Genomic DNA, 15,766 nt, shown 5'->3' with positions numbered 1-15,766 from the left:
CACTTATTGAGCTTTTTCACTTTTCCAATTTGCTTCAAATGCGAAATGACTAAAGAATGGTCAACTGTGAGTTCTTTAGCAACATCTCATGTAGTTGTAAAAGGATCAGCTTCAGTGATTACTCTCAATTGGTCACTGTCAATCTACAATGGCCGACCACTATGCTCCTACTCATCAAGGCTCTTGTCTCCTTTGCAAAACTTCTTGAAACAACACTGCACTGTATGTTTGTTATCAGTTCCAGGGTCAAAACACGTTTTAGATGTTGTGAGTTGTCTCTGCTCCTTTATGCCCCATTTTGAACTCGAATAAGAAAACTGCTCGAGTTTGCTTTTTGTCTAACATAATTTTCAGAGTCTGAAGTACATATAAAAGAAACAGCAAATAATAAGTCATTAGCAAAAAAAAATATAAAGCAAGAATTGTGCATTCAAATGATGTATAACATAACCACATTTATTAAGAACGTATTCCAATATCAAAGGCAAATTTCAACAAAGGAAAAACCACAACTACTTTAGGAAAGGAATACATCAAGGCTGTGTATTGTCACCCTGCTTGTTTAAATTACAGGCAGAGTACATCATGTGAAATGTCAGGCTGGATAAAGCACAAGCTGGAATCAAGATTGCCAGGAGAAATATCAATAATCTCATATACGCAGATGACAGCAATCCTGTGGCAGAAAGCAAAGAGGAACTAAAGATCCTCTTGATGAGAGTGAGAGTGAAAAAGCTGGCTTAAAACTTAACACTTAAGGGGAGATGTATGGAGAGTAACATGGAAATTTGTAATACCATATGCAAAATAGATAGCCAAAAGGAATTTGATGTATAACTCAGAGAACTCAAACAGGGGCTCTGGGACAGGCTGAAGGGTAGGAAGTAGAGGGGGATGAAAGGGAGGTTTGGGAAAGAGGCGACATGCATGTACCTATGGCTGATTCTTGTTGATGTATGACAGAAAACAACAAAATTCTGTAAAGCAATTATCCCTCAGTTAAAACGTTTAAAAACAAACAAATAAACAAAAAAACCCTGACCATTCAAAAACTAAGATGATGGCATCCAATCCCATCGCTTCATGGCAAATAGATGGGGAAACAGTGCAAACAGTGATACATTTTATTTTCTTGGGTTCCAAAATTATTGCAGATGGTGACTGCAGCCATGAAATTAAAAGATGCTTGCTCCTCGGAGGAAAAGCTACAACAAACCTAAACAGCATATTAAAAAGCAGAGACATTACTTTACCAACAAAGATCCATATAGTCAAAGCTATGGTTTTTCCAGTAGTCATGTATGGATGTGAGAGCTAGACCATAAAGAAAGCTGAGCACCAAAGAATTGATGCTTTTGAACTGCAGTGTTGAAGACTCTTGAGAGTCACTTGGACTGCAAGGAGATCAAATCAATTAATCCTAAAGGAAATCAGTCCTGAATATTCATTGGAAGGAATGATGCTGAAGCTGAAGCCCAATACTTAGGCCACCTGATGTGAAGAACTGACTCATTGGAAAAGACCCTGATGCTGGGAAAGACTGAAGGCAGGAGGAGAAGGGGATGACAGATGATGAGATGGTTAGATGGCATCACTGACATGATGGACATGAGTTTGAGCAAGTCCCATGAGTTGGTGATGAACAGGGAAGCCTGGCGTGCTGCAGTCCCTGGGGTCACAGAGTTGGACATGACTAAGCTACTGAACTGAACTGAGTACCTATTTAGATATCAACATCAATATCACTTTCTCATACATATATCTACCAAATCATCAATATGTACATGAAATATATCTACGCCTCCTCAAAAGGAGAGAATTCAAAAACACTTCTAACACTGAATCTGGGTGTAAGTTAAGGATCCTTGACAATTCATGGTACAACAAGTCTGGATAAATATTATCCACCCCCAACCTACCTACCCAATATATAAATGCATATTAAAAAATCACAGTGACTACAGATGAATATAAAGTGGTTACTGGACCAAAACATATTATCATATCCTGACAAACAAGAATAGGTGGGACTTTTTGCTGGGGCAACAGAGTTTATCCCTGGTAAGTATAGTTAAAAGCATTCCATTGTGCTTTCATATAGGCACTTCCATGAATATTGTCCTCTCCTTGAGATGAATTATAAGGATATCTTAAAGATGTTAGTGTAGCAGAAGACTATGTCCTGAGAACTGGAACACTGAATGTGCCAAAGGGCTTAAGAAAATCTGCATTTTAAAATAGCTCTAGATTTATCTGGCCACTCCATTCCCTAAGCACTCAGTAAGCAAGTTCATATTTTTAATGCCCACCCTTTAAATCAAACAACTTTCTCGACGTAAAAAAACCTTTCTGCCAGCATGAAGACATTCTTCTCTGCCCTCCTGACAGGATTAAGTTTAACAATTTACTTCAGCTAGGCTCTGCCTTAGGGTCCACTAATATTTATTTATCATCAAATCAAAGGCTCTGCCTTTCTACTGAGGTTTACTAGTCTTTGACCCAGAAAGAGAATGTTTTACAGAATATACTAGTTTCTTCTAATGTCTTACCTTTTCAAGTCCTAACTTTATCTTGGGGTAAATACATCTTCTTTTCTATTTGATAAGACTCCCAAATGGCAAACGTTTCATCAAATTGAATCCCAGATCATGGGCAAAAAAAGACCATTCTTAGCAAAGTTGTATTTTCCTCCTTCACTGATTTCATTTATACACATTTCAAGTTAATTATTATATGCATATTTCTTAAAGTAATCTACTATTAGAGTTAGAGAAGAGATAAGCAAAATGCTGATGATACATAGGACCACAAAAGTAATCAAAATATTCAGTATCTGTTATTTTTTCCTACTAATCCTCCTAATTTCATACCTTCTGTAGGCAAAAGTCAATCTATAATATAAATAAAAATTTAACCAACTATTTCTCAACTATATAAAGAGAATGACCAACTGCCCAGCTCAGGACAAACAATTTATCACCATTCTCTTTTCAGTTTAGCCATTTTACAATTTGAAATCTCTTCCTTATAGTATCAACTTCTTTTTACACATAACAGTAAAAAGCTCAAACTGGTACAAACTTCAAGGGTAATATCAGGGTTAGGGTATAATTCAGGTTTTATTTGGGATTCCAAATAAATTTCTGTAGGTATGCTCAGTCACATAAACTAATATATCTCTTTGTTGTTTATACTAGTTTGTCTTGGATATTCTTTTATTTCTTTTTTTTTTCTGTTCAACTATTTTGGATACATGTATATGTATAGCTGAATCCCTTCACTGTTCATCTGAAATTACCACAATATTGTTGATTGGCTATACCCTAATATAAAATGTTTTTGATCTTCTACTTCTTTTATTAAGATAATCAAATCAATCTTAGTATTGATAAAAACAAGCTTTCTTATGTCAGAAATTACTCATCTGGGTGTGATGTGTATAGTCAAATCAGCTCAAATCATATTACACATATTGAGAACAGTTAAATACAGAGGACACAAGTAAAAGACTGATAATATATAGGAACACTGGTGTTATTTGCATAAATGAGTACTCCTTAAATTTTGTCAACTATAAAATATTTTACAATAAGTCATTAACATTGTTGGAATTACCAATATCTGTTTATTTATGTGAGTTTATTTTTAATATTATTAAGAAACATAAATTTTAAGAATATAGAATGCATGAGAATGGATGCTTGGTAAGAGTCTTTTTACTGTTAAATAAAGTGTAGAGAGGTAAACCATGTGGCAATTATCTTTCTCATAATGTAGAAACCTATGTCAATTTATTTTTTAAAATTTTACTTACTTTATAAAATTCTTACATTCCTTCAAATTTAAACACAAACTAAAGCCTCAGTGCAAGAGATAAGAAATAAACCTAAACCCAACTTTCAACCTCAGGACATTTACTTCACTCAGATCATCTTGACCTTTGGTATTACTTGTAGGCTTGGGTATTACAAATAGAAAAGAATGTAGCATCTCATCAGGAAGGTGGTTATAATGAGAAACTTTCATAAAAAATCTAGTATCAAATGAAGTGCACCTCCTGTGCACCAACATCATTATTCCCGTCACTCTAAAAATTTCCAGAATAAAGTTTCCATCATGGACCTACTTTGTCCAAAGAAAGGAAAACAGTCTTTACTGAAAAGTTTTAAAAGCAATGTATTCCTCACATGACCTGAGTAATCTGTAAAAACTGGAGATGATCCTTTTCAGTTTCAATAGACACTTAAAAGTAATCAAAGCATCCTCTATGGAAAAACCAATCTTCATAACAGAGTATCAAAGGAACAGTTCCAAGGAAATGAGTTGGAAGTTCCAAGGAATATGAGTTGACCTTCAAAATTAGAGTGGACAGGGAATGATGCACAGTAGGTGAAATCCATAATAAAAGCAGATAGAAGAATCAAACCCATAAAGACAGCAACATCTAGAATTACGAACTACTGAAATAAGTATGCTTAATGTGTTTTTAAAAATAAAGGGAGATTAAAAATAGGAGAAAAGAGCTATTAAGAAAACAAAATCAAAAAGAGAACCAAACAATACTTCTACCTATTAAAATATATAATACTTAAAATGAAAATTTCAATGGCTAAATAGCAGATTATATATCACTAAGGAGAAAACTATTCAACTAGAAGATCAATCTAAGGATCTTCTGTATAGGATGCAGAATAGAAATAATTATAAAATAAATATTAATAGACATTGTAAATTTGTATTTGTTGTATGATTTAAGAATATTCAATTATATTTTAAAGGGAAAGAATAAAAACATTTAGAACAGGCATAGCTCATAAGATGCCAAGTATAGATACTGAACAAGCAAATGAGAGATACAGGTAAGATTCATAAGGTGTCTCCAGTATACATAGTAAGGTAGCAACCTGAAAAACACTATGTAATAAATGAAACAAGTGTGTGAAAAATACTGCCATAAAGGAAGGAATAAAGTATGGAAGGACTAAATAACATTTTAGAACATTCATAAAGCATTTATTAATTCATCTTCAGAGGCACAGCTATGGCTCCCACCAAATCAATCATCCATCAGTAACCTAACACAACCTCCTGCACCCTATACCCAAACATGCAAATAAAACTCATCACTTCTTGGCAGGTTGTCAGTTACTTAGTTCATAGCTATGGTGAGGAACACTTGCTCCTATATCTCTCTAAAAAGTCAAGAGTATGGTGGCTCCAATCATTTTCTGGCTGTTGAAGACCTTCACTCACCTCTACTCTTATAACCCAACCATCAGAGAAAGCCTGATGGAACAAAGTGGGAAACAAGATAAATGAACACTGAATAATACATGATTCAGACAATGCAATCATTTCACCTCACTTGTACTCACTTCTTTTCCATTTTTCTCCCTTGTTTATTGCTATATGTTTTAAGTAGATAAGTAATCTGATTCAAGCATCTTAATTTGATCTCTGAGGTTTTTTATTCTGTGAGCTCTGAAACAGCCTGCCTGGTAACTTACTTGGAGGCTGTCATAGCATCTAGGTAACTTTCCACCACTACAGCTGGCAATGAGAATGGGATACAATTAAAAGGCATCCTAAATAAATTATAAGAGAAACAAGATCTTGCTTCACAAATGAACATTCAAATCAAAGCAATATTTAAGCGTCCCTGATATAAAAGAACCACTAAAACTTACCCATAATACAGAATAGAGAAGAAACCAAGCCAGAGATTAGAAAATAAAATCAGAACAAAACTCAATGGACAGTTGATTATTATCTCCAATTAGACTCTGGGATCAATAGGAAGAAATCCTAAGCCCAAGGGTGTTACCAAATGTCAAGTTAGTCTGTGACCACGACCTCTGTTCCAGTCTACCTGTTAATTTACTTACAGACACCACTGTAAAGAGGGTAACTTCCCATCATAAGAAAAATGGGGAAAATGGGGAATATAGATGTTTTGAATAGATGATCAATAAATAAAAGAATGTCTGGAAATCATCCAGAATTGATAAAGGAGAAATCAATCCCTAGATGCATAAAGCCAGCAAATATTAAGTTGCATAATAAAAATAAAGTGATTTTTAGAATTGTCAAAGAAAACATCTTCAGAAAAATATCAGAAATACCTTAGATTTAAAAGTAGTAAGAGGGAAAAGAAAGATAATCTGTAAAGGAAAAATTAGCCTGATAGTTTACTTTTCAATGGCAACAATGAAAGCCAAAAATAGTGAAATTATATTCAGTGAGCTAAAGGAAAATACCTATCAGCCTAAAATTAGTATCTCAAAAGTATATATCAAGTTTCATAGAGGGAAAAAATTTCCCTATCTCCATTCTTTTGTTTGTTTTAGTCTATAATTTTAGAGTGATTAAATAATATTTAGTGATGGTCAGCTATAATTTCATCTCTAGAATAAAACACTAAATATCTCACTTTAGAATAAAATTAGGAGAGTTTAACTGATTCTAAACAGGGATTTAATAAATGTTCCTATTTGTGCAGCACTGGTTCCTAGTATCATTAAATTCTAATTATGCCTGTGTTTTGCAATATGAATCACAGCTTTACTCTTGGGCTTCTGATATCAGGATAAGCTATAGCAGACGTTGGCAAATTTTTCCTTCAAGAGCCAAATACAGATAGTAAATATTTTAGGTTTGTGACCACTACAGTCTGTATTTTAGCTATTCAGCTTTTCCATTATAGCTTAAAAAGCACATTGACAGACAATATATAAAAGAATGGGTGTGACTATGTTCCAATATAATTTATTTACAAAATCAGGCTGCCGTTCTAGGGACCATAGTTTTCTGATCTCTAGTTGTAGACTTCTAAGATCTGCAAAGTCAGTTATACATACCTATTTGCTTCTTACTTTGCAAAATTTTGTTGTTGTCTTTCTCTTCGCACTTCTCTTGCCCTTTGCCTTTCTAAATCCTCACATTATCAGTTAAATGGGATTTAGAGAGTGAGCAGAGGCAAACTGAAAGACCAGCACAATATTATTTCTCAAAGTATGTGTTTTAAAGGAAAACTCCTACAATTTTGTTTAGGAATGCACTGCACATACAAATCAATTTAGGAAAAACTGACATTTTTATTACACTGATTCATTCAATGTCATAAAAATGATATAGTCTTATATTTATTTCCATCTTGTTCTATCAGTAATGTTTGGTAGGTTTCTTTCTAGAGGTAATTCACATCTTGCCTTTCATGTATCCTTAGTACATGGTTTATGACAGCTTTGGAAGTGTACTGCTCAGATCTCCATGAAGAAGTCCCACTACGAGGAGCACAGGTGACTGACAGCCCCAGCTCTTGCCTTTTTTTTTTTTAGATCCATCACTACACTTTGGCCAAGGCTATTCCCAGTCATTGACTGAGGAATTGTAATAGAACTGGCCCATTTCTACCTGATGCAGGATTCCTCCAATGGTCAAGCGTTGCTCAGGGATCACCCACTGGTCTGGCCTAGATTTTTTCTGAGTTGTGCTGCTGAATTCTTTCTGCCCAATTCATTGTCTCTCTCCCTTCACAGATTAGCATAAAAGCATGAATATGTTTTCCCGCCTATTCCTACTTCCTCCTCTTTTGTTTGTCAAAGGTATTACTACCAATAAATTTCTTGTACACCTAATCTAGTTTATGTGGTGCCTCCTGAAGATCAATCCAACAAGTAGTGGGGTTTTTATACTAGTATAAATGGTAGATTTTAATTTCATTTTCAAGTTGGTGATTGGTACTATATATCTAAATAATATTGATTTTTGTATTTTTATTAGCTTTCACATTCAAAATTATAACAGCTATAAGAAATTATAATTGTTTCTTCCTATCTAATCTTTTATCTATTTATTTTCTTTACTTTGTTCCACTAGCAATAGTTCCAGAGCAATACTAAACAAAAGTGCTAACAGCTGACACCCTTGTTGTTTTTCCCTAATCTCAGGGAAATAATTCCAAGATGTCACTAAGTATTAATAAATGTGTTAAAATATACATAATTAGATTAAGAAAGTCTCCTTTTAATCCTAGATTGCTAAAAGTGTTTTTCTTTTTTTAACCTTATATAAGTGCTGAATTTTATGTTTTTTGTGTAGACATTAAGATGATTGTATTCAGGCAGTCCTCACTTTACACAGAACTACATTAATTAATCCCTGTGCATATCAGAACTATACTGTCATTCTGCACAGTTCTACTGCATATTATTTTTCCTATTACTGAGTAACAAATTGCACAAACTGTGAGCAGTCTGCATTCTTTCTTATCTGGAAGCTTAAGGGAAAACATCTGCTTCTAAGCTCATTCAAGTACTTGGTAGAATCCAGTTCCTTGTGTAGGACCAATGTCCCCTTTTTCTTGCTGGTTGTTGGTGGACGGTTACTCCTAGCTCATAAAGTCACTCTCAGGTCATTTGAATGTGGTCCACTCTACCTTTAACACAGCAACAGTACATCAAATCCTACTTACATTTCAACTTTCTCTGATAGCCTGTTCTGCTATCCGTCAGAAAACACTCTGTTTTTAAAGAGGTCATTTGATTAGGTTAAACTAATTCAGAAAATCTATCTTAAGGTCAACTTATTAGTAAAGAACCTTAATGACATCTGCAAAATACCATCTGCCATGCAATATAACATGATCATGGGAGTAACAGCAGGGAACAAAGATCACATGGGCCATCTTGGAATTCTGCCTATCACAAGTTAGATGAGATCAAATCTCAGTTACTTTAGAAGCTTGAAAAATAAGAGTACATTCAAAGTATGCACAAATTTTAGTTAATGTGATAATGAAGTGAGAAACACTGAGACTCATATTCTATTAATGTGATTGGTTTCCTAATGTTAAACTAACTTTTTATTCTTGGAATAAACCTATGTTGGCTATATGATGTTAACCACTTTGCATACCTCTATATCTAATTTTCTAATATTTTACTTACAAATTTTACATGTGCATACATAAGACAGCCTGAAGTTTCCTTTCTTATAATGTTCTTGTCAGGTACTGCTTTTTAAGTTATGCTGATCTCTCAAAACCTGAAAAGTATTCTCTTCCACTCTTTGGAAATTTTGGTTTAAGATGCTGTTAAACATTCCTTAAATGTCCAGGATAATTCACCAGTAACCTAGAATTGAAGTATCTTCGTAGGAAGGATTTTAATAATGGATTCAGTTATTTTAATGTATGAATGACTATTCAGCATTGTGATTTATTCTGTCAGACTGAAAATTGTGGTGCTTCAAAGAATCTGTCCATTTCACATAGATTATCAAATTATTTGGCATAAAGTTATTCACTGTGTTCCCTTTAATTTCTGTGGATCTGCAGCAATGTTGTTTTTTCATTCCTTATCATGGTAAATTGAAATTTTCCTTCTGTCTCTTTGTTAGAGCAGTCATGCTGGAGCTTTATCAATGTATTACTCTGAAAATAACCAATTCTTGGCTTTATTGATATTCCTTCACATTTTCTCATGTTCTTTGTATCCTTGTTTTATATTTCATCAGTTTTTCATACTATTTTTATTATTCCTTCCCTTTTACTCTCTTTGGGTATAAATTTTGCTACTTTTTAATCTTTATGAGACAGATGCTTTAGTCACTAGGTTGCAACCCCATAGACTATAGCCCTCCAGGCTCCTCTGTCCATGTGATTTCCCAGGCAAGCATACTTGAGTGGGTTGCCATTTCCATTACCACATCTTCCTGATCCAAGGATCAAAGCAGTGTCTCCTGTCTCTCCTGCATTGGCAAGCAGATTCTTTACCACTGAGTCACCTCGAAAGTCCTAGATCCTTAATATGCCAACACTTTTTTTCCTTTTTAATGTATGAACTCTTGCCTGGAAAATCCCATGGACGGAGGAGGCTGGTAGTCCAGTCCATGGGGTTGCTAAGAGTCGGGCACAACTGAGCGACTTCACTTTCAATTTTCACTTTCATGCATTGGAGAAGGAAATGGCAACCCACTTCAGTATTCTTGCCTGGAGAATCCCAGGGACAGAGGAGCCTAGTGGGCTGCTGTCTATGGGGTCACACAGAATGGGGCACAACTGAAGCGACTTAGCAGCAGGCAATAATTACACCTTTTCCTTTCAAATACACTTTGACAAAAACTGGTAAATACCTTCCAATTCAAATATTTCCTTTTAGCCTTTATCAAAGAAGCCAAATTTCTTTGTCAAAGAAACTCAAAATTCTCCAAGCCAGGCTTCAACAGGTTCAGGTGAACCATGAACTTCCAGATGTTCAAGCTGGATTTAGAAAAGGCAAAGGAAGCAGAGATTAAATTGCCAAGATCTGTTGGATCAGAGAAAAAGCAAGAGAGTTCCAGAAGACCATCTACTTGTGCTTTATTGACTATGTCAAAGCCTTTGACTGTGTGGATCACAATAAACTGGAAAATTCTTAAAGAGATGGGATTACCAGACCGCCTGACCTACCTCTTGAGAAACCTATATGCAGGTCAGGAAGCAACAGTTAGAACTGGACATGGAACAACAGACTGGTTCCAATTAGGGAAAGGAGTACGTCAAGGCTGTATATTGTCACCCTGCTTTTTCACTTATATGCAGAGTACATCATGAGAAACGCTGGGCTGGAAGAAGCACAAGCTGGAATCAAGATTGCTGGAGAAATATCAATAACCTCAGATATGCAAATGATACCACCCTTATGGCAGAAAGTGAAGAGGAGCTAAAAAGCCTCTTGGTGAAAGTGAAAGAGGAGAGTTTAAAAGTTGGCTTAAAGCTCAACATTCAGAAAACAAAGATCATGGCATCCAGTCCCATCACTTCATGGGAAATAGATGGGGAAACAGTGTAAACAGTGTCAGACTTTATTTTTCTGGGCTCCAAAATCACTGCAGATGGTGACTGCAGCCATGAAATTAAAAGACGTTTACTCCTTGGAAGGAAAGTTATGACCAACCTAGATAGCATATTGAAAAGCAGAGATATTACTTTGCCAACAAAGGTCCGTCTAGTCAAGGCTATGGTTTTTCCAGTGGTCATGTATGGATGTGAGATTTGGACTGTGAAGTAAGCTGAGCGCTGAAGAACTGATGCTTTTGAACTGTGGTGCTGGAGAAGACTCTTGAGAGTCCCTTGGACTGCAAGGAAATCCAACCAGTCCATCCTAAAGGAGATCAGCCCTGGGTGTTCATTGGAGGAACTGATGCTGCACCTGAAACTCCAGTACTTTGGCCACCTCTTGCGAAGAGTTGACTCATTGGAAAAGACCCTGATGCTGGGAGGGATTGGGGGCAGGAGGAGAAGGGGACAACAGAGGATGAGATGGCTGGATGGCATCACTGACTCGATGGACATGAGTTTGAATGAACTCCAGGAGTTGGTGATGGACAGGGAGGCCTGGCGTGCTGTGATTCATGAGGTCGCAAAGAGTCAGAAATGACTTAGCAACTGAACTGAACTGAACATGTTTGTAGATATAAGATATAGATAATTATACAGACAACTTCAATACAGTATTGCAAATGTTGATAATTCAAGTATGTGATGTACATTGTAGGGGCCAATATCCCAATACTTTGCCCTAATCAAATTAGGAGCAACCAGAAGATTTTAAGTTGGTGAGTAAGATTTGATTTGTAATTTTGAAAGATTAGTCTGTGAATGCTGTAGTAAATGTAATTGGAAGGGAGCAAGAAATTCAAGGAAAAATTGTTTCCTATGCAAACAAATAGCACAGAGAATATGAGGTAGAACAACAACAATAATAATAATATTAAAAAATATCAGCTATTAAGAATGGAATATTCGCATTTGCCAGATACTATGTGGGTTATATTCATGACTTCAATTCTCACAAGCAAGTAGAAAATTAAGTACTGCTATTAGCCCCTGCTCTCTACCATTTATTACTAATGTATCAGGAAACTCAGGCCCAGAGTAGGTAAGTGATACACCTAATGGAACAGCATTTTAAAAAGAAAAAGAATTAAAATCAGTCTGTCATGAAGCACTGTGATATATTTTTACTACTGACATTTCTCCCCACAAAGCTAATTCAGACTCTCTTCTTGTCTGCTGAATTTTCAGATTGTTTCCACGTAGAAGGTTATTATCTCATGGTACATGAATATCAAAGGAAACCTTGATTCTAAGAGAGAAAAACTCAATCCCAGGGGCATAAATTAAAGACAGATCCATTTAATTAGATGTTTATTTCACATAAAATACATACAATTTAACTGAAACATATGAGATAGAAAAAATATTTTAAATAAATATGTACGTGTTAGCAACTGCCTGATTTTTTTCACATCTTTTACTCCAAATCACTTTACTTTTCTTCATTCATAAGCCCAGTCTCTCCCACAGTTTGGCCTTTGTTAGAGAAGTATATGGAATCTCATCGTCAGAAGTTTCAGGCACTGTATTATGTTCAGTTTTGCCTTTCATACTGGTCTCTATCAGGGCTATTGCCATCTATGATGTAGTACATGCAGGCTAACACAAGACAACACTGTCTCTGCCTTACCACAGAATGGTGAATGCCATTTCAGTGAAACTTCCTAATCTTTCTTTCTCAAGGAATGTCTGTTTCCCAACTCCAGATCTATTTAATCCTACCTGTATTTCAGGGCCATGTTCTGTTTCTATCTTATGAACTCTACCATTTAGCATCTGAAAATAAGCTTTAGGAGAAAGCTCATTTCTTTTTCATGTGTTTAGTGTTTTGCATGACTAACACAAATACACTGATGACACAGTATCCTATCTTCCCTCTCTCTTATAGGAAAAATTTTCCTGTATTTGTAAAATGTCTGCGACTGAAAAGGGATGCACAGAACAAAGAGAGAGGAAAAAGTATTAATCAAAGGATAATGTAGATTAAGGTGGTAGCAGATGTTTTGGCAAAACTATCTTCATATCCAAACAAATACAAAATCCTCATATATTAACAGTTTGTACTTTTTTCTTATATTGTACATGGCTTATATTTCCATTATGTCCCATTACATAGAGAAATTTAATTTACATTTTATACTAATGCTTTTAAGTTTAATTTAAAACACTATCAGAATTACTCAAGATTAATAAAAACATTATTGACTAGTTATTTATATGGCCATTTTAAAAGAAAAAAAGAGAGTCTGTGATGTTTTTCTCAAAGTTATTTTAAATAGTCTATAAAGTACCAGGTTGATAGGGAATACAAAAATGAATATTATTACAGAAATGACTTTTGTCAATTATCTTTTAATATTTAAATAGTGAATAAAATAAAACATACCTCATTTTTTTCCGAACTAAGAAACCACGTGTCCATCTTTGAATAATCAAAACTGGTGAGTTATGAGCCAGAATTTCATTAATTTTTGAAATAATGTATTTGATATTATCAATTTCATCTTCATAGGTTGATCCCTGTATAAAGAAAATTACTTAATATTCATATTTCATGAAAGTATTTCCAAAAGATATTTTAAGTTGCTAGTCTGATGGTATAAACTATTAAAACATTCACAGGTGTCTTATACACATAATACTTAAGTAACACATACATTTTTCAAATCTATTTTTATTAGATCATAAGATCAAGAATTAGTAGCACAAAATAATTTCAAATCTTTACACAAAATTCAAGATCAATGAGGATAACTTTTTCCATTCTAGATTCTTCTATCTGCTATCATAGGTATAAAATTTTTCCCATAATCATGTTGATCTCTGAAAGGTAGGGGAATGAATAGATATCCAAAGACCCTTAAAAGTATTCTGTGAATCATCATAGATGAAACTGATATATGTTGGATTTATAACAACTTGCAGCAGTTCAAAATTTTGTTGCATCTTAACTAGATACTTTACAGTAAGACAGTACATTCCCTGGGGGAAAGACTTCTATATTATCTTTAAAAAAATTATCTCTAAGATATTGGTCCTGTATATTTTTAGATTTTGGAAACACAGACTCCTATATTTTCATAAATATATGATAATGAAATATAACTACGAAAAATTTTGAAACATTGTGAGAATTACCAGAACACAACACAGAGACATGAAGTGAGTAAATGCTGGCCACCCCCAAAAAATGGCACTTATTACTTGTTCCATGCAGGATTGCCACCAATATCAATTTGTGATAAAAAAGCACAATAAAATGAGATATGCCTATAAACTCAACTTGCCCAAATATGAATCCTCCTCCCTAACTTGCTTTCTCACACGCTATTAGTGAATGGTAGTACTGCCCATACAAACCTAATCCAGAAACCCTGAATCATCCCAGGCTCTCTTTTTCTCTTACTTCTTCATATCCAAATGTTGCTAGCTCCAGTATATTCAATATCCCAAATATCTGATTTCTCTCTCTTCTTCTATTCTCCACCATTGTTTTTTTTGAATCTCTTTATCACTTCTTTAATCTACTAAAAATGTCCTGATAGCAGAAATAATCCATATTCCCTACTCCTTCCATATCATAATATGCACTATTGCAGTATGATTTTCAAAATGCAAAACTGATCATACGGCATTTTTGCTTAATGTATTTCACTGATTTAGTATTGAAAGATGAATTACATATTTCTTGACTTGGCATACAAAATCCTTGATCTAGTCCCTTCTTACCTTCACAGTATTATCTTCCTTCACACAACATATAGTACCGTCCATTCTGGCAAAATCCATCCACTTATATTTCTGAAAATGGCCTGATAAACCTCCATGCTTTTTGCATGCCATTCCCGTTTCTTGACTGTACTTCTCAATTTCTTGTCTCATTATCTTAGTATTCTGCTGACTCAGTCTTTTCCTTCAAGAAGTCTTTCTTGACATTGATTTGAGTTTAATATCTTTCTACAATATTACCCTGTGTTATTTGTTACACTTGACAATGTTGAATTTTACGTAAGCCCTGTAAAACAGCCTTGTTTTCCAGGGTTCCTAGAAAACAATGAAGGTTAAGAAACCTACTTATACCTTTGTTTCAGGAAAATGTAATATAAAGAAGAATCCTTCCATTATATTACTTAGATTATACCCATGGATGTCCCTCTTGTTCATCTTTAACAAGGCCCTGACACACATTCTCTAAATTCCCACTCTTTGCCTATTAAAAATTTGTTGAACTACTTTATATACACTGAGCAGTTTGAATAAAATGCCTTCTGGGTAAGACTCTTTCTTCCAGTAGCTTGAACTCTGCCCCACCTTCTGCCTGAGCCAGCACATAACCCCTCCTTAATAGTTAATCATGAAAGGGACTCCTCTCAGGGTAAAATGTCAGGCTCTGTGAGCCCATGGACACAAAGATTCCCTGCCTGGTTCCTCTGTCCATGGAATTCTCCAGGCAAGAATACTAGAGTGGGTTGCCATTTCCTTCTCTAGGGGATCTTCCCGACCCAGGAATGAACCCTGGTCTCCTGCACTGCAGGCAGATTCTTTACCAACTGAAACACTCAGTTCAGTTCAGTTCAGTCGCTCAGTCGTGTCCGACTCTTTGCGACCCCATGAATCGCAGCACGCTAGGCCTCCCTGTCCATCACCAACTCCCAGAGTTCACTGAGACTCACATCCATCGAGTCAGTGATGCCATCCAGCCATCTCATCCTCTGTCGTCCCCTTCTCCTTCTGCTCCCAATCCCTCCCAGTATCAGAGTCTTTTCCAATGAGTCAACTCTTAGCATGAGGTGGCCAAAGTACTGGAGTTTCAGCTTTAGCATCAGTCCTTCCAAAGAAATCCCAGGACTGATCTCCTTTAGAATGGACTGGTTGGATCTCCTTGCA

General features: G+C 35.3%; 1 protein-coding gene across 1 annotated transcript in view; it reads right to left on the bottom strand.

Moving 5' to 3' along the window:
* Nucleotides 1–15,766, bottom strand: part of LRRIQ3 (leucine rich repeats and IQ motif containing 3) — a 209,163-nt gene that overhangs the window by 152,748 nt on the left and 40,649 nt on the right. Inside the window, exon 4 of the mRNA XM_027536879.1 lies at nt 13,266–13,399. Coding sequence (XP_027392680.1) covers nt 13,266–13,399 — 134 coding nt within the window. The remainder of the gene's footprint in view (nt 1–13,265; nt 13,400–15,766) is intronic.

Source organism: Bos indicus x Bos taurus, chromosome 3, assembly GCF_003369695.1.
Source record: "Bos indicus x Bos taurus breed Angus x Brahman F1 hybrid chromosome 3, Bos_hybrid_MaternalHap_v2.0, whole genome shotgun sequence".
Taxonomy (NCBI): Eukaryota; Metazoa; Chordata; class Mammalia; order Artiodactyla; family Bovidae; genus Bos; species Bos indicus x Bos taurus.
Note: the sequence above shows the minus strand (reverse complement) of the source record. Positions and strands in the feature narration are given on the sequence as shown.